Consider the following 27,306-nt stretch of genomic DNA (forward strand, 5'->3'; position numbering starts at 1 on the left):
AGTCGACAAGGCGAGAGTAGGCCGAAGAGCACGATGAGAAGAATGGACGGGTAGTCGTTTTTCCAAGTTAGGTACACTCGTGGCGTAGCTTCTGGGACATGCGCGCACACTAAAAGAGCTTTGAGCTACACTGAACATCATTGAGTAGCATATGTGACGTGGAAGGAAGCCATGGCCGGGATGCACGGTTTATTTCGACAGGTGGTACGTGTGCAACCGTGGGTGTCGAAGAGAATCCGGGACTGCATGGGGTCTCTACTGTAACGTAGGATGGCCGATAGGGTACATAGGAGCCTCGCCCTTAAAAAGAGCACAAATAATTGGTAGCTGGGAAAGCTGGGCGAATAACCAGTGATAGATTTTTGGGTGGACAATACAGTTCTATAAAAGGAAGGAGAGAAATTGAAGATTGGAACTAAAGATACGTACCCGCAAAAGCATGTTATAATTTTTATAATGAATTGTTTAGGTACGTAGAAGGGGGTCTCATCAAGTGCAATACAGTCTTTGAAGGCCCAAGAACACCTAATAAATTTTTAAAGTCTATGGAGTTTGTTATAGTATGTCTTGTTTGCCAGTGCGCGCTCCCCGTCTACTATAATTTCTAATAAACAGATCCTCATCGAGTCATTAATGGCGATCTGTACACTAAAAGGTTGTGTTAATTTTATATACAACATATACGTGATATAGTGACCTCTACGAAAAGACAGCTCTTGGAACTCTCAGTATATAAGTTGCGGTATATAGTACACAGAAAGGTGTCGATATCGGAAAGCGGCTAGCGTAATTATCTCGTCTCAGTTGCTTAGGAAGTAGATAGATCTAAGTGAAATTATCCGTTTCAACGAAACCTTCAGCGGTTAGCCACCCCAACCAGTCTAGCAGCAACAACGTCTTGGTCAGTTCCATGGGCAAAGCTTATTTCTTATTTCCGGTGTAATGGTCACAAGGTCTTCATTAGCAGTATGCCGCAGGCCAGCTCAGAAACCGACCCACCGTGGTACCTTTGCAGCTTACCGCCAGTCCCGCTGTGACCTCAATAACGGAGGTCCGCGTAGCCCTAGCCACGCAGAAAAGGTCTAACTCCGCTGTTAGTCAGCGTATAGCGTATGTCCCTAAAACCTAATAAGAATAGTGGGCGTTAACGCTCAATTTTTGGAAACTTCCTTCAATGAATGGCTGGCCAATGAAAACCACATTATCGCAAATACGATACTAATCTATTTATTAGATCACCTTTCTAATCGAATTTATAACACATGACCTAGACAAGTGTAAAGTCTACTTTCATTGATACTATCATTATTTATATGAAATTATACATGTTCAACGCAATTATAGACTAACCGTTTGCAGTTACCATCGCTTTTGAAAATTAACAGAGTAAAAACGATCGACATGGATGACCAATCGGATTAAGGGCCGATATGAGAAGAAAACAACGGGATAATTACTTACGGTTCGAGCCGACATTAGGATCGTGAACTTGTCATTACAGTTTAGTGAACGGATGATCTGCCCTGTTCGTATCTTATAATGACTTATGCTTTCTTAGAACCTTGATTTTGTAAAATTAATTTTCGACAGGTTTCAGAGCCATCCATTTTGCGGGAACAGTGATTTTTCCCATTAGGGCGCTGTTCGTGTTAGCTAGTCATTCTGTCGTAAAGGCGAGTTGGTGCCCGTCATATAGCTAAAACAGCACGCGGGTCTGTTGATCCGGGTGTTATTCGCTCCCTTCTATAGTTTTTCCAAATATGATGTATTCTGCGGACTTTTAGAATAGTCTGCGTGAAGTATCTTGACCGTGGAACGCGTCCTCATTCGCAGGGGATTCCCGGAGCATGTTGTCTCATTGTTAACGCAACGTCCCTTTTTTGACTCTCGGTAGTTCCTGCTCGTAGCTTTGCAAGTTTGTGCAGTCAGGCTAGAGACCAACGAAGGAACGAATAAGCGAACAGGATCACTATGTGCCTAAACTGACGGTGGATGGACACTGTCATCATTGTCTTCAAACCACAGTCAAACCCGAAATCTCGCCCGCTCCGAGAAATTCCTGGGAGACACTCCGTCGCAATGGGTCTTCATCCTACAGTACTAGGCTACGGCAACCGAATCCCGTCAGGGCGCAAGCGAAACTGGTATCCTGATGATCGGTTTAATGTCCTTTCTGGCGAATTGCCAGCCATGGTACGCCAAGTACTGAAAATGCGGCTCACAAGCAAATGGCGTGGCGTGGCGTGGCTTGGCTTGGCTACTTGCCGCTTTGAAGCGTACCGGGGGGAAGTGGAGACTAAATTGCAGTTAAAGAAAAGGAGAAAAAGGGGCGATGAGCGACTGCGGTTTGCGTCACTTCATCTGTTTCCATTGCTTCAGGTTTCTTTTAGAGTTTAAACAAAGGCTAAGGTATGAAAAAACGACATAAGGGCGAAGAGAGAGATTTCCTGTGGATCTCTTAGGAATACGTGCTTACACACGTACATACACATACGCAAGATGTTATGAAGTAAGTTTTTTAAACTTGTGATCAACAAATCAACAATTTCTTGCGATATCACTTGTCTACTCTCAACGTACATGCAGAAAGCCCAGCCACTTTGCTCAATTCAGTGAAAACAGTTTTGGTTACGTACGCAGGCGGAGAACTAGCAATAGAAACGCTGGCTGCGCTAAAGGCACCAAGGGCAAAAGCAAAACTTAGTAATCGTGTAATTAGGAGACGGGGCGAATCGCGAGTGCGCCGATTATTTGCTTTCTCGATTCTTCGTGCTACACTGGATAATAAAATGCCATTGTATGACGGTGCCCTCCTAGGTGCCTTCCTGTGCGTACGTGAGGCAGTGTAACTATCTAATGCGTAACACGTAGTATTCCACCTTTTAGGCTTAATTCTGATGTGATCGCCTCTTGAAATATTGCCGAATATCACTTTCTTATCTTTAAGGATAGAAGGGGTCAAGCTTCGACTTCCCGCAAACACTTAACGACTTTTTCAAACAACGCGCCGTCAGAGGGTGATTAACCGGATTCCTACGTTTCTTTTTCTCAAGCACATTGACTGATGTAGACATTCTCTTCATTTCAAACACATTGATTGGTGTAGATGTTTTTACATGCAAAGGCACGGTTTGATTAATTGCATAAATAAATACACGATAAATACAAAATTGGATTGATGATTCATATCATTTCCGCCAACTTCACCCCGTATATTTATTTACATATGCTACATGACAAGTGTGATTAAATATTTGGGCGTATAAACAGTATTTAGTTTTGTTACTGAATTGAAAAGAGGAATATTTAATTAGTACAGGTGCCGGGGCACGGTTGTAGTTCAGTGCTGAGGGATGCGTCCTCCGAATTCTCTTTTTTCCTGCCAAGCGATAAGCTGGTCGGTATATGGAGGCACAGTGGTTTCAGCAAGCGTCCTGAGGTTTTAACAGGTGGCCTGACAATGTTCTTCGGTACACAGTTGATGTCATTGCCATCTACTGGCTACGAGGCAAACACGGAGGTTTGCCTCTAAGCCACACTAAGCCATCTGCACCAAGTTTAAGGAGACTTGCATCCAAAATGTCACGGACAGAGTAAGCTGTAGCTATTTGCATATAGATTTCGCTAAATTTCAGCCTATTTAATATATACGTATGCGTCTTATTAATTGCAACCTTTTGCCATATAGATGAGGCATTAGGAAAAATAGACCGACAACCGTTCACGCTTACAAAACGGAGCACTCAATCTCGCCCCATTTCAATTATCGACCTTCTTAGTATTAGGTAGAATAAAAAACTTATGGATATACCCGTATAGGTGTGACACTTTTGAGTAACTAAAGTAGTTATGCAGTTGTCGCTATAAAATGAATTTAAACTTACTCTAAATATTTATTACCGTTTCGATTTATTTCGATGTCTGTGTGTAGCAGTAATTCCATGAAAAAAAAAAACCAATTAAGCTCAAAACCGGTCATAAATTCAAATTCAGATAAGCTGAAAACTCAGTTGGTAAGTTTGCCCACGACGTTCAATTCCCTGCCGTTTTTTTCTTCATTACGCGTTATAGATAATAGCATCTATTATCTGAGTGATTCTTTGTTTTGAGTACGTATGAGCTCAAAAGTGCAAACAGTTATATATAGTATTAGTAGCAGAAACGTTGCTGAATCGCATCGCTTGATTCAGAAGAGTGGGATAATCCATTCAACCAATGTCCAGTTCGGTTATAACTTTCAATTATATATCACTATCCTTAGTTTTCACCTTCATCGGCCTTCGTTCGATTACTTCGTGTGGTACCTTCCTAAAGTGATACCTCTGCCAATCGCTTTCGGTTCCCATTCGGCGCACATGCCCTCACTGTGGCTTGCCTGCATCTCGGCGTTCTAACGTGAGGAGGATCTCGTAATGCGTTACAGAGTGCGCAGCAGCTCTGTTCGTCCCTCTGCAGAACTCGTTGTCCCATACAAAACCTGCCAAAGACTGTTCGCGCCTGGAACTTTACAGCTGTGGCCTTTCGTCCTTACCCGCGTCATTTATTTCTGCCGCTTACCCTCTTACCTTCTCTACCCGGTAATGGATTCGCTAATCTGGCGTCCGAAGGTGGTAAGCCGAACCATTCCAGCAAGCAGTCCCCATGATTCTGGAACGACCGTATCTTACTGGATAGTTCAACTGACTCGACCATTGTGGAGGACAGCTTTTTATCTCATCAAAGACTGTACCCCCCCCCCTCCCCTCGTTGCATCGTGTCCTGTGAGTAATGCGGTCAGGTCACATCACGACCACCATCCTCATTTCTAACACCGATCATTGCAGCCATTAGCACCGCTCTTTCCGTCACCCCCTAGGGGTTTCTCTGGAGGGTCTCCTAGAAGAGGCCAAATTAGAAGTATTTGTGTCCAACTGTGGCAGGCCCTTTGGCTTCTTAACAAACGCAGAAACAACACACTTGCCATATAAATAAAAAATAGAGCGACAAATGCGATACACATCTCGATGAGCGTAAGAAAATCAAACGGTTGTCGGCGGTTATCCCTTGAGACAAATAGAAATACGTTTACAGGATTCAGGCAGGCCGATGCTACTATGCACCGAACGGATTAAATAACGATGTTAGCGCGTAGTTGTGCCAGGAAAGATGACAAAAGTACCAGTATAGATCGATAAGAACAAAGTCAAAAAATCAATTATCGAGACAAGTAGAGACTGTTTCCTGTACTAGTATAATAATAATGAGAGTTCTTATATATTTTATATTTCACTAGCAAGTTGATGTGATGGGTAGCTACGTAAAATCGATTATGTCATGTTCCACCCATCATTAACACATATTTATACCATAATCGTTGATTCACGTGCTTACAAATATGGTGGTCTAATTAACTTAACTAACTTAATTAACTTAGAAATAACAGTAATAATGGAAATCTTATATTTTATTAAACGTATATTGGACTAGCGTAAGAATATTGCGGCCTAAACAAGCGTCTCACAATTTCTTTGTCATGTATGCTGATACTGGTTAGTGTCCACTAACAACGGCTCGACTCTGAGACACTATGGGGGCACCTTCAGTTAGGACGAGAGCGCGGATTTGGCAAACCTCGTTAGGGGATAACATAGCGCACATTTGAAGCAAACAAACTGCTGCAATAGCTCCCTTGCCGTCTTTTGCTTGTCTTCCTCGTTGAATGGATTGAAAAACGTTCCCTAAATGGCCAAATCCAGCAGCCGCCTGCCAGCACCACGGTGACGACGACGACGACACCGAGTTTTACAACTGTTGAAGTTCCTATAGCCACACATACACGCAATCGTGTGCATCACTTTCGATAAATACAGCTATTGCCGCTACTGCAACGGAACGAGAAAATGACAATTCCCGCCTCACGAATAAACCGCAGGGCTCTCCAACGACAGACGAGTCGTAATCCTCGCCTTCGTATCTTCGCCGTACGTGGCGCTATTTAGCACAATATTTACATCTCTCTCAGCTGTGACAACAAATATTTGTAGGTGCAACTGGAGGCGTGTACTCCTCTTCTCAACGGGGCTAATCTCTCTGGCTGTTCTTGTTTTCAGATTGTCACAACACTCTGGTAACCTCATTCGCTATATTACACTGCTATAACTAGGACAATTCCGGCCATTCCGCCATGGCCCTGCGGCGTGTTTAATTTGATCGCGCACCCAACAGTTGTTTTAGTGATCAAAAGCGCAATTGGAATATACATAGCTACACAGTGGTGGCATTCGAACAAACAGATGAAAGTTTATAGACGGACAGGGAATGAAAGTGGGCAACGGGTATGCATTGGAAGATAACTCAGCGGAAAAACAAAAGTAGGAGATGTATTTCCTAACATTTCGTTGTTGTTATTGCTTTCCGTGGGTGTTGAGCGTGTTGTTGTTGTTGTTGTTGCTGCTGCTGCTGCTGGTGGTGATGATGATGACGACCTTTGTGTAATGCTGCGTGCGGTATTGCGACTCATATTGTCACTATGCGCTTCGTTATTGTTGTCGGCGGGGTTTTCTGTGGATTTCAACCCATTTTGCTGCAACTGCTCGCTAAACGGAACCATAGTGTTATATATCGGCAGGAAGAATAGATAGACACATAGAAATAGACTTGCTGGGACTGGCGCGATAGCAGTTGCTTGGGTCCCACTTGGGACACAAGGGTAGGGATTTCCTCAAAACGGCGGAAGATTGAATTGATCCGCCGAATCGTTAGGCCGCGTTGCGCTGGTGGTGTCCGATACCGTCCTCTTACTTCCTTTTTTTCGGCTTCGCTTTCTTGTTCTCTGTACCTCGTCTCCTTTGCCAAAGGATGGCGGTACCCGCTTACTTGGTAAGGGAGAAAGAGATGCAGTTGGTCTAACGGTGGCAGACCTTCAGCGACGAATGCAACCAAATGCATTGAAACGTCCGCAACGCGCCCGTCTGTTTGTTTATTTGTTCAAGACCGTAGCCCGATGTTGTGGCAGGGCCAGAACCCGAACCGCGCCCATCAAAGTCCCTGGCATCTTTTTTTTTGTCGACAAGCCGCCACATTAGGATAGTTCTGTCCGACTGCTGTTGCTTTTTCCTCGTTTTATTTTGACCGTTTACTGCTCGTTGTGCTCCTGTTTGGCATGCGGACGACGGTGCACTAGCATCGAATAAAGACTAGATACAGAGGAAGGCAGCTAGGCGTCATCGCTGTTCATTGGCAAGGCTGCCAATTGATAGCAAAACTTAATTTTATTCACTATTATTTTTGTTTAAGGACTAAAAATCCGTTCGTTTTTGTCTTCGCTCCAAATGTGTGTATGCTCACTGATACAAGAAGACAAAACACACGACCAAACAATACTATTAGACTAATCATTATTATAGTAATGAAAACGTGTCTGACAGACATACATGCGGTAGAATACCGCGCTAACCTCGCGATGTATAAACACGAGTTTGAAGGCAGCGCCAATGAACAATTCTGTTAGAGAACATTTTTTGAGCAAGTATGATCTTTAACGTTCTCACACTTTTGTGGCCTAAGTCGTTTCTTCCGAAGCTGGTTTTACGTACTAACCTCTTAGATTTCTGCTAGGATAATGCTTTGTATCTCGCAGAGCACAGTATCTGTTGAAACCATATTTTCAAAGTAGCTGTGCGTAATTGTTATACATATAATATGCGACTTGGCCTTTAACCTTCCTAAAAAGTGCGAAAATGTATACCACGTGAGTGGGTACTACAAGGATGTGTTAAATGCGGAGTAGATCATGTGGAAATGGCTGTGGATGGGGACAGTCTCAGCCAATTAAACTCTCAGATATTGAAATAACCTGTGAACTAACTTTCATACATCAACGGATTGAAACTACTGCGGTTTTACCCCAGCCAGGCCTTTGTCCTAGTGCCTAGTCACAGGCCCACCCTCACCGCTGGAACGACCTTAAAGCGAAGCGACCTTTTGGTGATCTTTAGATGCTTTTTTTGCGAAATCTCAGTGACAGCGATTATCTATAAGACTCAGTGAATTACAATGTTTAATTTAGCTTGAAAAAATGAAACCACCTTTAAACATGCTACTCCTAGATTCTAAAATATCTTGTAAAGATCTTTACGGGCCATTGTTAATTCTTCACATCTTCTCGTTTTTCGTTTGATACAACAAATAATAATAATAAATAAAAACAAAACGTTTTAGGAGTCTTAGATATTCGTGTACGTGTCTGACATTTTTTCAGCAACCGCCCTTTGCCGTGATTGTGTAGACATGTATAGCGTCTTTGTTTAAAAATGCTTGGCCATACTCGACTACGGACGGCTTCTTTAAGGGCATGCCAAACTTTTTAGGATCTCATGGCCTCGTTCGCCAGATAGGCCGAATCTAACACAAAAGCCTCCCAGTAGGCACTGGACCAGGCAATGCAGCTGTGCATGTGCCAGGTTTACCTTAGCGGTATGCTACCCCATTGGTTTTCTGGATGAGATATCTGCTGGTATTTTACTTCTATCCTTTTAGTAGTCCTATTGTCTTCTTGTTGCTGGCAGAGCCGTACCCGTCACGGCTACCCCTTTCTTTTGCGTCCTGTTCAGACCTCCTGGACGGTTGAGCCAGCGCGATGTCCTCACGGATATTTTTCCTCTGCCAGTGTCACAGTGATGTAATTAATCTTGAACGAGAAGAGGCCGTCAAGGACAAGCTCCTACAGTCTCATTTGGTCCCTCTTGTTTTCGGTCCGTCCAGCGAAAACACTGATATCGATCAGAACCATATACGTCTGATATCTGGCAGATTTCTTAGATTTTCCTACCTAACCTTTTTCCGCGCATTCTGTGGGTAACATCGACTTCATATTCTTCGGAATCAGGTCAAATATCGAACAAAGAAATAAGGAGAGTACATAACATTGTGGCTTAGGTCCTTTCCTGTTGCAATGACAGATTTAGTTCTAGACAAGGTAAAACCAACGCCCCATGATATGTGATAACAGTTATATATTGTAGTATATAATGTTGCATATGTACGTTCTGTACTAATTTATTAACAAGGTTCAATATTTACCAAAATTTCTCAGCAGCATAAATACTTCCTATTGCTCACTTAATTTGTGTATACGTTACTGTGTTGTATCAACGAAAATATTAAGTGTATAAAAATCCATCGATAATGACGTGTGTCCAATGTTCTCGAACAGAATGGTCAACTATAGCAATTCTAACATGTAACATCTCATTTACGTTAAATTGTCGCCAGTGGTACATCCCGATAAATGACAGTGTCGAATCTGTCGGGCGTCGCAGTCACTTATTGCAATAAGTAGCGGAAGCAGATCTTCAAAACGTAACGTGAATAACGGCATCGTGCAAGCAAAAACGTTGATCTTTGCAGTCATCAGATCGTGTTCACTGTTTCTTCTCTAGAGTGTGAACTTCTCTGGAAGTTGTAACTACCTTCTAGGAAAGCGTCTTGTATTATGGCTGCCTAGACGTATAATTTTAACGCTAAACATCCTAAACGGAAAACATATTTCCGTGATTCGACAACTAAATTGAATGGGCTACGACTGACCGCAGTATCCCAACTGCTGGAAAGTTATTTATACCCAACCGGCTCCGTTTTGTTATCTGATGCCACAATCTACCCTTCTAGTCAACGGTCGACGAAGTCGTTTCAGAATGCTGGATTAAGAAAATATCGTCCTTTTTGGGTTCGTTCGGCGCTGTATCCGGTTGTTTTGCTTTTTTAGGGCTTGGTGACCAATTCATTGTCGGCCAGCGTAGTCCCGATGGGCCGCAACAGGCTAAACAGAATAACGATGGAATAATTGCGAAACATACAAAGGCAAAAGGGCAAGAGGGAAGTTTTGCCAGCAATAGCGCAGTCGTCAGCATTTGCAGGGAAAACGTGATCCCTGACGCCATTTACCTCTCGTGTCTAAATCATCTTCAACTTGAATAAAACGACCTCACCATTTTCACCATTGTAATAATGTCGTTTGGCTTCGGTCATTAAAAAAGCGGATGGGGCAAGGTCAGAATAAATGAAACAGGATTATAGTCAAAACAACTACAGCGTAGGTGAGTAGGGCTTGCCAAATGAAAATTGCCCTTAGATGATAGCTCTTCTTGGTAAGTACAATGGGATGAGCGAAGGGAATCGAAATACACTGTAAAATGAAGCGGACTGGTAAACGGATTCATGATTATATCTTTGACCATACTATGACCCATTGTTTCATTTTCAAAAATAGAAATATATTTGGTCTTTTTTTAAACGCATAGGCTGTTCCACTCCACAAATTGTGAAATTATTTCTCCTAGATGTTTGTAGATTATATTTGATTGTAGCCATGCTTGTTGACTCCCTTATGCAATCGGCATATACAGTAACTTTTGTTCCCTTGTACGTTAACCAAGCTTGAAGTTTACACTTGGAGAAAAAATCTATTTAAAAGACACAAAACGAATTTAATTTGAATCAAGTCGACCTAAAGCGTGCTTATTGTTACAGTTTATAAGATAAATTATCACTGCATCTGTGAGATACTAAAGGTTGTATAACGACAGCACAACGGATACTTCTATTGTCTTCCCGGAATAGTAAGTTGATTGATATTGTACGTTATACTTGAATGTTCTCGTATTGTGCGGAACATTTTCTTTTTCCAACGGTACGGCCATGATCCTAATCGATCTTTTTCTCGAAACTTCTCTGCTATGAGCCAAACAGTCGTGAGCCTCATCGCAGCAATAGCCGTCCGTACCCCCACGCCCAGCATACCGAATAACGTAAACAAAATTAAGTCCGATTCTCCGGCAAATCGATCTTGCAAGGCCAATAGGGATGCAATTATTATTATAAATAAAGGACCACTTAATTATATCATTTTATTAACGATAGGTTTTTCCAGCAGGCTTTGTCAACGGTGACAATGGCTCCCGTTCGGTATCGTTGGCCCGTTCAGTATTTGCAGACGTCACCAGCTTGTTTATTTCCTGAATATAGTCTTGGATAGCTCTATAATCAATAATTTTTTGCGATACAGTTACTGTTTGAAACCAATTGCGATTAATATAAAATAGCTGACGAACATTTGGCGGGCGCTGACAGTCACGAAGCACGAGACCTCCGTGCTCCGATGCCTCATCAATAGTAACACACTGGTCTGGATATAAAGATGAATTGATCGTAAACAGAATATCACCGTACTGTGTAGTATGGTCATACTGTAGTTCCAGATGCCACCGCTGTTGACGAGTTCCCGAACAACGAGCTGTACCCACATCGGAGTTACGGAGACCTCCTTGACATTCAAGGCACATCGGCATAAATGGCTTGTGGACTCGAAGCATCGGCCCGTCAAAATTCCACTTCAGCCAACCCCGTGCAGGACAGTTTTCGTTGAATTGTACCTGAGAACAACACAACATATAGCTTTTGTTTTTTTATAGCATAAATGCAACCAAGAACACTCGTATGTGTATAACATTAGTGGATATGTGCACTGACGGCTAGATTTTATGAAGATGTTCCACACAGCATCCGTCCACAAATATAAGCGCTTATTTAAGCTAAATCGTTTCTCTTTCACAGTCAATCGAATGGCTGGACTTTGCAACCTGCAGAAAACACCATTTAATATCATTATTTTCAAGTATATTTGCAGCCGACCATACACTCGAGCAGTCAGAAAGAATTATATCATACGTTCAAAGTTTACCTTGAAATTCTACGTATGACCCTGAAGAAGAATGTTCTGGCTACTGGAATCAACTGATAGTAAACAATCTAATGAGTGATTTGGTGTCGTACCTGTCGAAATCCAATACTGCAACAACCGGCGTCAAGACAACCCTTATTCCATTCTGTCCGAATATACTGGCCTCGATCTTGAATGATTTCGGCTCTCGTGTCTTGATACGTCTTTGTCAGCCACTGAATAGTGCCGAAATTCGGTACCATCTGGCTAAGAGTCAATGGCGCTAAAAGCGTAGCCATTATGGCCCAAACAACGCGTGGTGAAAGGACAGACGGTGAAGCACTCCTTGAAAGCATCACGTTTGCAAAAGCTCTTTTGACTTCTGGGTTAGATGATGCTGACACAGGAAACAAATCTGTTCAAGTCTATTTGACTGCTGCTCAGCAACCAGGTTTGAAGTGCAACTTTTTTTAGGGAGAGGGCGAACCATTTAGCTCTTCACCAGCGACATCTTGTGGTAAAGTTTGTTTACTAAACTTTCATGGGGCGCGCCAACGACCAGGAGATTTTTTCTAACAATATGCTCTAAACGGGACCATGTGTAATAAAGGTACAGTGTGCAGAGAAATAAATTTGTTTTTGGAATTGAGCTAGTTATTAGCAACACTAGTGCAACAAAGTACATACGAATTAAATGATAGATGTTAATTTAGTGTGTATTGCAGTGTTTATAGTAAACCTGGTGCCAATCCGATGGCCTAATATGGGGCTTTGGCGCGCCACTGTGGAAGACTATATCCATGAAGTGAGTGGGCGTACTCTATCTCGCATACCCTCTCAAAGCGGGAGCTGTAGTGTGCCATAAGATTTTCTCGAGTTCTGCCGCAGGGCAGGCTTAACGATACTGTGACATACAAGTGCGCAGGAGAGTTCCGAAGTGCAGGCGGTGGGATGCTTCGATATTGTAGAGGACTTAGACTAAGCGGGCCTCGTTGTGCCCTTTATGCCTGTGTCTGGGCACCAAGGGCATCCAGTGACCGATCGGCAAGCCACTCGAAAGCTCAGCATTTCACATGCGGATGCTGAGCGATCTAGCTAACTGGAAATCGGGTCCAAATAATTCAAAACACACACAATCCAACCCCTGATTGCTGAGCTGGCCCTACCTGGAAAACAAAAACATTCGAAGAGGTGAAGGGCAGAATTGTGCACTCACTGATCAGCTTCAAATCGTTTATTTTAACACTTGATGGTAAAGTTGGCACGAGAACAAAATGTAGGCACAATTTTTGCGACTATAGCTGTGGGCATTGCAGTCTGTCTCAGTAGCCCCAGCTAACCTAATAGACTATTCTATATATTAATATCATTTACAAAATATTTAATAATAATATACATGTTAAAGGTCATAACCTTCCACAGGATTCTAAAAGGACGAATCGTTCAAATACAATTTCAAGATCGGATTCAACATTTTACCCACCCAGTGCTATATGTTATGAGTAAAAAACAGAATGAAATAATGCCAACACGCACGTGTCGTGAAAAACTTACTTGATACATTGTAAGTTATCACAGTTACTCTTGCAATTCAACATTGCCAAAAACAATCTATCACTAATCAACTTCTAAAGGTTAACTGTCTACATTGTTTCCACATTTTTTACAGAACGGTTTTCTTCCTAATTTAACGCGCTATTATATTAGGATAGAGGAACAAAGGCTATACGAGAAGCAGACGTGTTACATGTAAGCGTAGAAAAAAATAATTCGGCTCCCGCCAAAAAGGCAGTCGTTGTCAAAGCGTCCGAAAGAATCGGTCAATATATATTTATTTGTTGGTCGATCTCGATTGAGTCTCCGCTTCTTGATGCATTATGCACAGAAGACAAATGTTATCCCTCTTTGATCATGCTTTAAAAGCGATTTTTAAACGAGTTGATCGATCTTCCTTTTCGAGTGCCAAAGCTTTCATTGTCTTCGCTGGTGCCTCTATCTGGCGTATACACCAAACGTGGCTTCTTAATGCACCGTCCTGTTTTATGTTTACGTAAAGCAGACAGGCAGGCAGGCAGGCAGCAGGGCTGAATCGAAAGGAAACAGCAGGTGGTAGCGAGCTGCAACAAAAAAAAATTCTGTTGGTTTTACAAATATAAAAAAAATATTGGAAAAGTGTACTGGAAATTATTGTACCGCACCAAAAAACGAGGTTAAAACGTAAATGTCGACCGCTGCATTAGTGGTTTGAATGTCTGGCGTATTTAGTGTATACAAAAATGTTCTATGCATAGGAGTAACTCTAATTTGGAAAATATGGCTAGGCCAATAATGGTCTTATATTAAGTAGGCAGACTTATACAAGTCAAAAACCTACAGCACAGTATTAATCAAAGCACTCGATTATAGGCTTACTATGGAAATGTGATTCTTACCTTTTTGTGTTATTTCTATTAACTAACTTGCTCCAGAGACTTCTCCATAATAATTTTATAATCCCTGTGTAATTTTTAGTGCCTGCAAAAATCAGCGGTGGCCGGCGTTGGTTCAATGTTACGTACGGCCAGAAACTTCTTCTCGAATGTCAGGCACGAGGTGAGCCTGCGCCACAGATTATCTGGCTCTATCACGGCGAACCGGTAAGCTCTCTGTACAGTTCGATAGACTTATTTGCTTCAAAAATACGCAGAACGTGCCTTTGTGCACGTACTGCGTACACTTGCAAGCGTAACCGCAGTTTTGTCCTGCCTATTAAATACTATGAATAGATTATGGTCGGTGTGTCCATTATGGGCCGCTCATGTTTCAGTATTGTACCAAAGATAGATCCTGGGTTAGCTATGATTCTCTCCCGGCAATGATTCTGTGTCTTCAGGGTGCTCAAGAAGATACACAACTTAACGATAGGTTAACCTATGTTTAAGGATTTCGAGGGTGCTTTGATTGAGGGATTAACGTGCTTCGATTTAGACAGATTTGTTTACTTAATAATTAATATTTTTATTAGAAAATATAATTTTAATTGTATCATTCATCGTTCTTGTTTATGGATTTTATATATATATATATATATATATATATTATAATTTTTTACTAGCTATAATTTTTTATTAATATAAATTGCTTTCGTAAAATAACTAACCGTAACTATCCTTTTGGGTCTAATAGTGAATAAACCACTCAATACACAATACTTAATTTTGCATGAAACATCTCTCTAGAATATAGTACAATTTAATATGAAGATTTAATATTAGCTAAACTTATTAATATATCATACTCATACGCATCTTGATAGTCGTTGGGGGTTCTTGTCTAAAATAATCATTCGTGACAGATGGGATTACTACGAAGCAGTAGGTTCTCGTTTTCACAAATGTCTGGGGGTCTTTACTTAGAAAGGCATGCCTCAAATGAAGACATCTCTTTCGTGTTTGATAAGCCCATGACCTCTAGATGGCGATGTCTTTCGAGACGGTCTGCTTCGATGAATCCATTTCTCATAACGCGGGGTAGTTTCGCATGAAATGAACGACTACCTTACATTGTTGTTTATGTTTTTACGAACATCTTTTCAGGCATAATGCTGCTAATTAGCCATGCCGTAAATAATATTTCCCTGTCAACTATTTTATAAAACGAGTTTTCTGAGCATCGACGTGATTTATCAAACATTAGGTGATATTTCGATTGATGGCTAGGGATTAGAGCACTGTGCAAGTACACATGTACATACGTACAGAAAGTGTAACCCGACTACGCTTTTTGGGTGCATACATATACATCGGTAAAAAATGAGAATATATATTTTTGGCAAGCTAACCGGAAGATGTGTCCATGTATCGCAATATGTTGAAATACATTTTGGAAAATCATAATATAACAAAAATAAAATCTACCATTTGCCTTCTTTTTTGTCTGTTTTTTTTTTTGGCATTTTTCTCAATTGCTGCATAACCAGCCCGTAAAATGAGCTATCCATATTATATCAGTAAGTGTCGAATATAACTAAAAAATGTCTTCTTTATATATGATGCCCAAGCGACCCTTAGCCTTCCGAGATTCACATAATATCTCCATGTAAAACACTTTTTGGTGTTTTATAATTCTAATTGGAGAACAATGGCCACATACCTCCACACAGGAAAAGCCGAATTAATATTAGTGTTATGGTTTTCAAGAGATGAAGTCGTAGTGATGAAATCGATCATTCACTCGTAATAGAATCATTTTAATATCAGTTTAGCATCACCATCGACAAACTATTTTCTGGGACAATGGGATTGCTTTAATTCTTGTAACAGACAATTTCTCTACGATGGCGTAGTTGGCTCCCATGATACGTATGAGCACGTATGAACGTGCTACATACATGGCAATAATATGCATTGACCATTACTAGGGTCATGTGTGAGCCTTCTTCGACTGGTTGGCCTTCCACTTATATTCTCGTTCTGCTACCGAATGGGTGACTGCTGCCTTACTCTTCCTTAGTTACCTCCTTAGATTCTGATGACTGATGAGGTGTTCCTCCTGGGGGACTCTTTACCCAAGTGACTTGCTTACAGCGACTTACCGGAAGTACTACGGGCACTCACAGCGCCCTGCCGAGGGGCAAACCGTCAAGCAGGCCTGACAACCACGTCGAGAGAGGAAGCTGATTCGTTGCTGTAAAGAACGCTAACGCAGACAGCGCCCTTCGGGAGATGAATATTCCCTTCGTCCGCTCGTGCTCACTGTACTGCGGCTCCCGGTCGCTTCCGCTGGCCTGGATGAGATGCAGCGTACGGGCTCCGTGTTCGACTCCGGGTTTCAGGCCAGCAGAATCAGCAGCGTCGGTGGCATTGTTTTTGAACAATTCTTCGAGCCTGCTATCTTCTCTCTATCATCACAAAGGCCCTTTGGGACTTTGGTTTAACTAGCGATCGAGCCGAACTGTTATCCGTCGTTTCTATGAAGACGCGTCATCCAATATATGGAATATGCATATTCATGCGTGACCTGTGCAACATGTTTTCATTAGGATAGCTTACTATATATATACGAATATGTGTGTATATGCGTAATTTGAACCCAATGATCTCGATCGTCTCGGGCAATGTATCGCCCGAAAACATCTAAACCCAAAACATAAAATCCCATTTTAGGACCTTCCTTGAAAGTTCTTCTTCGTCTTTGTTTTTCTTTCCTGTCTGCTCAGCTCTCGATAGAAATGGGGAGGCATTTTAGAATGCGTTTCGCAGCGAGTTATCTAAATCGACTCTCACTTACCTAGTTACAGCTAAATGCTGAGCTAAGCTAAGCTTGCAAATATAGACTGTGGTTCACTACGGACTGGGGTCGCGGTTGAAAATGTTTTTGGCACCCACCTATGGTGGACTTGAAGGTTTTTTGCACGCACATATACACACACACACACACCCGGTGAACGCGAGGCGAGCCACATTAGACGACGCCGATTTATAAGAAAACCCTCATTTGAACCTCAAACGTTATTGTTTGAATGCTCGCTTAACGTAGAGAAAACACGCGTAAGCTATATCTTTCTGCTTGATAGATAATTTAGGTTTAGCATAGAAAATAAGTGCGCTAAAAATATCTGAGTATTGAAGAATATAAACTAGACAAAGTCCTGGTTTCTATTTTTGTTCTAAAATCTCACCTTGTCATACCTATACATATATGTATAGTAGAAAGGCGTGGTTATGCAATGCTGTGGAAAGGCAGGCTCATCAAACCGAATAAGTTTACAGGAAGGTAAAAAACAAATTACACTTGATAAAATTAAAAATGATAATTGCTGAGATGATGATCGCTTGCTCCCTTGCTGCAACCATCTTTTGCCACATGCCCACGTTACCCTTTGCAATATCATTTATATAACGCAATGCGCGATGCACAACGATAGAACTCCAATGTACAGGATGTTTTTTTTTTTCTTGATTTGTAGTCCCTGTCACCATGCTACTGTCCATTTGAGCATTTTCAGTCCTGCTCTTTCACCATAATATGCATCGTAGACGGTAGATAATAGCGGAAGAATAAATGACACAAAACTTGGTTCGAACACCACTTTTAGATAGGCTTCGTGTTATCAGAAGATGGCCTACATTATAAGCTGTCAACTATTACGTTGCTATTCAGATGCCGAAAATGATCACACTGGACAAAAATTAATTCAACGCGGTGGCCGCAGGACCACAGCAAGAAACCTATTTGATCCATCTGCTCGTTTGCAACATTTAATAGTAGAAAGGTAAGGATACACAAATCTTATTAGAACCAAGTTAATGTTCTGCTAATATCTACAAAGTGGTAAAGTAAACGTGCACGTTACATATATGTATATTATAGCCTGAAATATGAAAATGCCATCCATATCACTGCCTTTCAAGGCCATCTCCGGCGGCGCCATGGCTCTACGTAGCGAGCAGTCATTCCTTTCAGGTGCTTCCCTACGCAGTTCTAGAGTAATATAACTCGAAAGTAACCTTTACGTTCGCGTTATGCCGATACACGACGTTCGTTCGTCTATCATGTGCGTTCCCCATTATACTCTGTTAGGTAGACACTGTTCGTATATACAGAATTCTTAATGCTAGATATCGTCCATGTTAGAATCGAGCATCAAATAGTCTTTAATCATAGAGAAAATGAATAGAGGACAAACATATAGCAAAAGTTTGCTTCATCGTTTCTGAGTCGTTCGAGAATTTCTATCATAACTTTACTCATCATACTGACCTGCATAGAAGCTCAGTAAAGAAAGATCTTTCTACTGGTTTTTCAAGTAATAATTAAATGCATACTCTTTATATTGTACAAACGGCTGCGTAAAAAGTTTGTGATTCTAGGTCGTTACGCCATAATAAATATAATGGTGAAGTTTAGCAGCGTTACTTTCGATACGTATTATTTAATGCATACGGCTCGGTTATCAGTGGAATCTACTGTTCGTTTGCGATGTTAACAAGAAGTTGATGTTGCGAACAAGGGATGCTCAGAGGGGCTATATTGTTGTATCAAGCTGGATTTTCCTTTGCTTTTAGTAGATGAAGGCTTTCAGTGGGCCGCATGAGAATGCTAACAAGCCAGCTGTTGCGAAACTGAGTAATAGGCTAATAATGTTAACTTTCTTTTTTTGGTTCTTGAAAGCTTGTTACAAGATGCCCTACGGCTAAACTTAACTTGCCCTGTTGGCCGTCGCTAGCGCTGCGTGATACTTAAAAGCGACTGAATGTCCAAGTTCAATTTCATGGTACTACTTTGTTCGTCGGACGACAAGGGTATTAAAAAAGATTTTCTGGACATTGGACAGTCGTCAAATAAAGAAAAACCTAATTTCTATTCATTTTTATCACGGGAAACTTGTTCTGTACTTACTTCGATTAGTTTTCTTACTGGTAACGACAGTATTAGTGCTCTCATGTGAGTGGATGCTGGAGGTGGCGTTAAAAGGGTCCTGTGTTAAGTTATCACCTGTGGTTTATATTGTATGCAGTGTTCTACCATAGATAGTTCGTAAATTCTATTCGAATTATTTACATAAAATAAGAAATTGGATTAAGGTGATAACAGCTACACATATGCTATTTGGTCCCGAAAATCCCGAATTTTTCTGTAAACGGCCCGCTTCTATCTGTTCGTGCTCATGAAGGCTAAAAGACCAACAATATGTCCTGTCTATCGATGTCTAACAACATATTGACAACTGAGCCTGAAGCCTGATAATGTAACGACACTCACAGCTCCATACGTTTACCACTCTGTGTATTTCTATGCGGTTGTACGTTAATATGCATTGGCGCGCAAGATATAACAAAACCGATTATCTGAAAAGTGTTGACGCTTGTGGTCGCCAATGTTAGCATCGACTATGGTCTGCCGCCATACATAACGGTAACCTTTGGGCATGCAACAAGAGAGTAAGTATGAATTGGCGCTCTTTTGTTCTGATTGTAGTTATCTGTACTATTTCCCAGTTCTGAATTAAGCCTGTACTCTCTATCTTTTCCCCTCTCCTTTGATCCCCTTCCTCTCTACCGTTTTTAAAGTCGCGCTTCGTCTCAACCAACATTAGCTCTCCATCACTACGAGCAGCGGCATTACCACAAGTAACGCAGCCATCATTTCCCACAAAGGTCACTACTCCCAAGTCTCTGTTGCCTAATAGTGAGATTTCCGTTAAAGAGATCAAGCCGTATTTGCCTTTGCTCTATCCATCCCATTCGTGCTCATAGTTGGACGACGGAAAGGCTATAGGTCTTCATTCCTGTTTAGTCTACCCCTCCCCCCTCCCCCCTTGTACACAATATCCGGCGACTTTACTCGCGCCCACAGGAGGCTCGACAACAGAGACAGGCAGGCAAGTGGGCGAGCGTTTGGTAAAGGAGCATCGAAAAAGCGTACGGGCTAAACGAGGACAGAAAGAATGAAAACGACACTAACGGAGACTACAAAAGACGGAAGAAATAGTGAATAGAGTGCTCACCTCACGACGCGCAGTTGTAGCAGCGGCGTCGATGCAGGCAGTGCCAGTTGTAGAGCAGGCACTGTCAAGTGTGAACGAATCTAAATAATGCTGTGCCCTCGAAGTTACGTCATTTTATTTTCAACTGAAGCTTGCGCCGCGGCGGCTCTTTCGCTATCCACTGAGACCTCTGCGTCAAGGATAAAGGCAACGGCATGGAGACTGAAGCCGCGCGGGGATTGAAATCGCAAGGAACACAGTAGTTGGTCATACTGAACCCCTCAAAATTTCGAAGGAGTCGCCATTTGAAAGAAATATGCTAAGCTCGTTGAATACCTCCCTTTCCAAACGTTTTACTTATACACAGTAGCCGGTCGTACGTAGACTTCGTTGATCGGCTAGTAGCCCATCTTGACGAAAACGTTTGGGCCCTCAAGGGGCCTTGCTCTATTAGTGTTAGCACAGGCCTGCTTCTGCTACTTTTCTTCTTGCTCATATCGCTCAATGCAAAATACCGTTTTTCAATCAGGAAACTTGCATTGCTATGGCCCTGGTGCCTCTAGTCAGCGTGTGAACCGTACGTGTTTATCCCAGAAGCTTAGGAGCGGCCCGTTGTGGGATTGGCGATTGAGCTTCTTACAGTTGCCCTCAATTCTTGACATGCTGCATTTTCATCTGCCGGTCAGTGCGCGAAAGCGAAGCGACCGCAGGAAGGCGAAGTGAGCCAGATTGCCACCTATGACGGCCCGTCCGCAGGAAGGAGCAGCCTGATCTTTCGTCCTTTTCGTCTTCTTTCGTATGCGCTTCTCGCTAACGCCCCTTATGGTAAATTTATCTCAAAACCTCTATCGCGACAGCTCCAGACGGTGGGGGATGTCAAATTTCATTCAGATTCATGTATCACGATGTTGTTCTTGAAGGAAATAATAATTTTCATAGAAATATTTCCTCCATAGATCATTTTCTTAACCGTAATAATGCATTCGGTGTAACGGTTGTTTAGCAACCTATTTTTTTTTCACAAGCAGTCTCTGGTTGACTTCAGTTGAAGATGTAGACACGCCTAATGTCTAATAAACTGCATGCAGATTTTGGTCCGGATATCACAATATTAAAACTATGAATCTCTTCGATAAGTGTTGCGTGGTTTATCGCGTAGGCCAACATAATATAAACAGGTCCCGATTATACGGCAGCGAGCTATAGGTCAAATGTATAACTTTTTGTGCGCGAAACACTGGCCGCATTGTGAAGCTACACAGCAAGGACGAAACGCATTAAGCTATTAAGAGCTTTCTAGGTTAAATAGCAATTACAACAATCTAAAATGCGCGTTGAATAAGTCACCGATTTGTTCTTTTTAAGCTTCCATATCTTTTTTTTCCATATGACTTACGAAAGATTAGTTTTATAGCTCTCACGCATTCATGCAGAGTTCCATTGAGGCCGCAAGTAATTAGAATAAAGAAGTTTTTGTTTCAATTGATTAATTTACTTAATATGGGACCACCGTCTTCACTGTTTTACCCTGGAAATCTTTAGCGGTTCCCGAAGATCGAATCTTAGCCGGACCTCTTCTTCTGCGCTCGCCAGCTATATCAAGTCTATTTTTTTCTTTGACTACTTTTCTATCTATTTTTTCTTACCTTCTACATCAAAGCAGACGACCTCAAAGAAGCGTTACAGCGTAATCCACTACCGTACGAGTTGATGTGCGTGCGGCTTTTCAGAAGTCCTTGAAACTCATCCCAGAATCTATCCAATATATGTAGACACACAAGGGGATGGTTCACCTTTTGGGCCGTTTACCTTATCCGGGACTAAGCTTGCCCATCTTTTATATCTTGCCTAACTCCGTCTCGATCCGAAGAGTTTTGCCGGGCTAGAATCCTCTTTAAACTATGTCAAGGAACGTATCACCACAGACACTACCACCATCACCGGCAAACCGTCGATTTTCCTGCGCGGTTTTTCCGATTTTCCGTTCAGCCGCCTCGACCTCGAGCCGTATCCCTGAATCTCCTACATAGAAGCTCACATACATACACGCAGCCGATTCCGCAGGAGATAAATGTAGCTCAGAATGTGTTCTACGGCGTGGCTCTACCTAGCTGGTGCCCATGGAGCTTAGCGAGCTTCCGCTCTTCTCAGATTTGCCGTTCAAAAATCGATATATTTGATCTCGGACAACCCTCGTCCACTTCCGTGTCTAGAGTTATTCCCTGCCTGGCCTTTTTTCGCTATCCTTGGCAAAATGTTTTTTCTTTCCGCGAACACATTTTGTCGTAAATTAAAGAAGAAGCGAGTCATTATAGAAGAACGAAGAGTTCATAGTTTTTCGGAAGTTTTTTATTTATACGCCAATGTTCTTCTCTCATCTCGAAGCGTGAAACCCGCACATGCTGTCTCTTTAAAAGGAACGTCAATAAAGAGGAAGTATAATCGATCTGTAATAGAACTGTTATTTAACTGTAGGATTTATCATATTTTCTTCTGTATGTTTCTCGCAATCAAGAGTGCAATAGAATCGCAATAAACTAACCAATTTTTTACTTCAATGAGGAGAGGTCCTTCAAAGGCCTGCCTCCAGTCAGATGCATGACCGCTACCTCCGACGACGCCCCATAAACGGCTATTATAGACCAATTCCATATAAACACATATTTTTACTTATAAAAGCAATAACGTTAAGGTACCCATTTATATAAGTATTCTGTCTAACTGAGATGTGAATACCGTTACCATCTAATTCATTTTGTGTACCTCAAACAACAAATCTGTCAGATTCAATAGCCATTTAAAAAGCTTATTGCCTTTTGTTCGGTCTAAATGATGGCGAATGATCATGGACAGGCACATATTCTATTAAAACTATTATGTGAACTATGAAAATTAGGTCCGAATCATTGTTGCACAAGCTAAAGAGCCCTATTGGCTCCAGGGTATGTTTTCCTTTACTACACTCAAGCGTGATTTTGTAGAGTAGTTCTGATAGGTTGGTTTGTGTTATAAACTTTTATGAATCTATCTTTCTATTGCTCATGTGTACAATAGCTTTTTGATGTCAATTAGTGGTACCCGTAGAGTAACATGCGTGTTGAGCTTTTCGATGTGCCGTGGGGATATAGCTCAGTGGTAGAGCATTCGACTGCAGATCGAGAGGTCCCCGGTTCAAACCCGGGTGTCCCCTCAGATTCTTTTCTTTACAAAATACATTTTTCTTTTAAAAACAATAACTGTATTGGTATGTGGTTTTTATTTTTAGTGCGTGTCGTTGGCGGAGCATTTCTGCAGTCTCATCATAACATCATTTATGACTCGTTTATGAATCATGTAGCCATTGTGCAAAAATAAAATGTATTGTTCAAGTCGAACGTTTTATACTATTGATTGTACTAGTGGTAGAGATACAATGTTACTAATAAACAAAACTTGATTAGTACTGTTAGCACTTTATTTCTTCTTTACGATTAAATTATGAAATATTTGGCATGGCTCTTCTTCGTCGAAAAATCGTCGAAAATTCATCGTAAAACGTACGCTTTATTATGAATATATCGCCTATATTGCTATGCCGGAACACGTTATTCGCGTTGAGCTGTTTGACTGTATTGCAGCTAATACTTGTTATATTAATCAGATAATTCACAGACTGTATACATACATATATATATATATATAATAAGTTTGACCGCAAATGAGTAATGGCCTTTTTACACGCTTAGGAAACAGGTCAGTATATATTCAGTATTACACACGCATTCATATAATATAGTATAGAAGAAATACGGAGATGCGATATAAAGCCCAATAACTGTATATTTGCAGTGTGCAGTTATTGGGCTCAGTTACTGGGCGGTTAAAAGGACGCTCGTTGAACGTCGAAGGATAACAGTCGAAGAATACGGATAGTTAGTGTCAGTCGCCAATGATGTCTGAATGGTCCGTATCGTTGTTTCCTGCGTATTACGTTTTTGGTGTCTTTCCATCCACACAGCGGCGCCGCTGACTACTTATCTAGTGATTGCTTATTCTACAGATCCGACCCTCAGAAACCGTCGATTTTCAGAAATATGACGGTTCATCGTCTACTCCATTAATTGAACAGGAAGCTTGTAACTTTTCTTTAAGTTGCTCGATTTAGCCAGTGCAAGATCTGTAAAGACTTAAAAGATATGCTTGAAAATGTTTTTATGAAAATCAACTTTTTTTGTTTAATAATCACTAGAAACCACTACTAAGCCCATGAGACGTACAAGCGCTCTCGCTTTTTTACACTATTTGAAAACTTACTGTTTATACAGAGCTTTTAGCAGAAGAATATGTAGTAGGTCGTCAAAAGTAGAAATTCGTTAAATGTAGCTCTAGATTTCTACGGATGCTATTATTAGGGGTAGTTTCTTAATTTTAATTAAAGTATACACTCGCACTTATTCTAACAGAGTATGCCCTTTTCATGTCCCAGTTCTTCGTTTTTTTGAAATTTACTCTGCTTTTATAACGAACCGGACCAATTTACATAGCAGAGGCTCCAGTTTTATGGTAACACAAATTATGATGAAATGTTGCATTTAACATTGTTAATGGCACATGTTTGCGGTCAAAGCATGAGCTAACTTAAGGTATAAATTCTTTTCGCTGCTCCTTTCTATAGAATCTGCTCGTGTCAGGGGCCTATACCATGTATTGGGATACACCGATGCTGCTAGCATATCTACCATATTGCCCTAAAGATATCTGTTATTACAAAAATTTGAAAGCTAGCAAAAAGTGAATTTTTACAAAATGATTCATTTGAATTGCGCTATATATTTTATCTCAAAACAAAGACATCTTACGGTTTTTCGAGACTTCGCGTGTGTCCACACTAGCACATATAGTTCAAATCCGCCCAAATTTAAATTAACCGGCCACAGTTTAACATATAGTAACGACGCAACAAAAGGAAACCTCATTTATCATTATTTATTATGAATAGATTCAGGGTGGTATGTTTAGATTGAGAAGAACTTCGACGAGCCGCTTGTCGTAACGGGCATGCGCTTCTCTATTGCTCCTCGTACCGGATGAAAGTCAATTCTCTTTAGAACAAAGCAGCAAATTCATGATGGTAGGAAGCAGGACGTCGTTTTCGTAATTTCAACGGAGATCAATTATTATCCAATCTTTCTGCGTTAGTTAAACACTCGCCATGATTGAAAACTTTTTTGTTTAGCTTGAACGCGATGGCTAACATTATTTTTCATGCGGCTTTTGAAAAATTCGGGGAAAACATTATGCAAACCGATCAATCCTATGCTCTGTCTCTTCCTATGCTAGATTTAATCGAAATGGCTTGAAAAAGCATTTTCGATACAAAAATCAGCGGTTACATCAGAGAAGATAATATCTCTTGTGAGTTAGGTTGTCCAGATTAGCTTTAACAGTTAGTCCTTCGAAATTTAGAAATTTTTCAAAATTTTTTGCAGCTTTTGAACTTTATGTCTGATTTTAGCCTTGCGCTTTCACAGATCTGGCCTGCCATCAGTTCGAAATTGAATACCATTAAAATTTCTTGTATGTAGTGTATCTGAGGGATATTTCAGCAAATTTACAACTATAAGTGTCGCTTGACGCGCGCTTACTATTCAAAGTAACCTGAGGACTAGTTAGTGGTTTAGTGTGTACGCTAAATAAACGTGAGCAGGAATGACATACCTAGCACGTTCAAATGTTGTTGAAATGTCTGTTTACAGATACAGCCTTAAAAATTATATAAATATATATATGCCTTTTTATTGAAGAAGTTTCTGTATTTGTAACTTAACGGACGTATCCTAAAAATTAGAATACTTAGTTCTTTAACTATTTTATTTTTTAGAACCTATAAATATATAAAAAAAATAGTATCTATTAATAAAAATTTATTAATGTCGAAATTACCTCTGCTAATAAAAAGTTTAATTGAAATTAGCACGTTTTTTGCACACAAATCTCTCTTAAAATCCCATTGTCGTAACTTGATTAAAAAAGTTTAGAAGGTATTTTTCATTTTAGTTTGCAGTAACAATAAAACAAGTTTATCGTTTTCCTTATATGATATATGACTAATAATAATACTAACCTAGCTCGAAGCTCGAGACTTTTACTTGTTCTGAGTTGCGACGAGGTGCTACGTGATTACCATTTTGTATGCGATGACTCCAGTCTCTCCAGTGTAGAACTTGTAAAATATTACGTTATGACAAGCAGTTTAGAAACATAAAACCTAGATCAACAATTAAACTTTGATCGCACAAGGTAACTGGACAATGTCTTCTCCGATGAACTTGTTTTTAAAGGGAATCTCCTGTTAAAGCACGCTTGTCTTAGAAATACAAGATATAGTCCATATAGAGTTCAGTTTTTTAGTCAGTATATTTAAAAAAGGACACCTTTTGTCCGACTTTAGTTTCAACAATATATATATATATAATTGAGGAAATTCGCTCTATTAATAAATACATGATATTAAAAAAGAGAAGTTTCTGCAATGCTGGGGTTCGTGAAATACTTTAACTAAATAGATGAGGACTTGCCGTGTTTTTAATTTAGCTAAAAGCATTGCCTATGATATACTGCACAATAGGTGTAACTGAATAAATAAACAAATTTAGCATCAATTGTAAAAAATACGACAGCAGATAAGAACTAAATACATATTTGCAGCTACATCAGAGCTAGTTCGATAATTATTCAAAACAGTTTTATTGATAAAAATAAATTGCTGATTCCGGAGGTCGTCTATTAAAGTTACATGCGCTGTGAAAAGTGTGAATTTGCCTGTATCACAGAATTTGTTTGTATCACAGAAAACAAATTCAAATAATGGGAAAAACGAGGCCAATGAGTATTACTTTCTTAATACTGTTTGACTGTGTGACTGAACCACGCTGCTTAAAATAGATTTTTCTGTTCATCATTAAAAACATTTTTCTTTTGTTTAATAAGTAATCTGTCCTATACACAACAGCTTTAATTTGAATTTGGCTACATATTTACGCAACGGGGATATAATACAACACACAAAAAAATGTAGTGAGGCAGGGCTCTGTGTTTGATCTGACAACCCCGCATGTGCCAAATAAAAATACCGTCAATTTAGCATTTTTGTAAACGAAAT

The 27,306-nt window shown here is 40.7% G+C and overlaps 2 protein-coding genes and 1 non-coding gene across 5 annotated transcripts in view; 2 read left to right on the forward strand and 1 right to left on the reverse strand.

The window, feature by feature from the left end:
- The window catches only part of LOC111243891 (tyrosine-protein kinase transmembrane receptor Ror2-like), a 256,167-nt gene that overhangs the window by 119,243 nt on the left and 109,618 nt on the right, over nt 1-27,306 (forward strand). For all 3 annotated transcript variants that reach the window (XM_022790164.2, XM_086981214.1, XM_022790163.2), the window contains one exon: nt 14,210-14,334. In XM_022790164.2, coding sequence (XP_022645899.1) covers nt 14,210-14,334 — 125 coding nt within the window. The remainder of the gene's footprint in view (nt 1-14,209; nt 14,335-27,306) is intronic.
- Nucleotides 10,334-12,296, reverse strand: LOC147757289 (uncharacterized). The gene is made up of 2 exons (XM_086981229.1): nt 11,812-12,296; nt 10,334-11,411 (listed from the first exon to the last, which is right to left on the reverse strand). The coding sequence occupies exons 1-2, from the start codon at nt 12,052-12,054 to the stop codon at nt 10,890-10,892; spliced, it is 765 nt and encodes a 254-aa protein (XP_086837355.1). The 5' UTR covers nt 12,055-12,296; the 3' UTR covers nt 10,334-10,889.
- On the forward strand, nt 23,284-23,355 carry TRNAC-GCA (transfer RNA cysteine (anticodon GCA)). Its single transcript has one exon. It is a non-coding gene; the product is annotated as a tRNA-Cys (tRNA).

This window comes from Varroa destructor, unplaced genomic scaffold, assembly GCF_002443255.2.
Source record: "Varroa destructor unplaced genomic scaffold, Vdes_3.0 BEIS01000002.1, whole genome shotgun sequence".
NCBI classification, from domain to species: Eukaryota; Metazoa; Arthropoda; class Arachnida; order Mesostigmata; family Varroidae; genus Varroa; species Varroa destructor.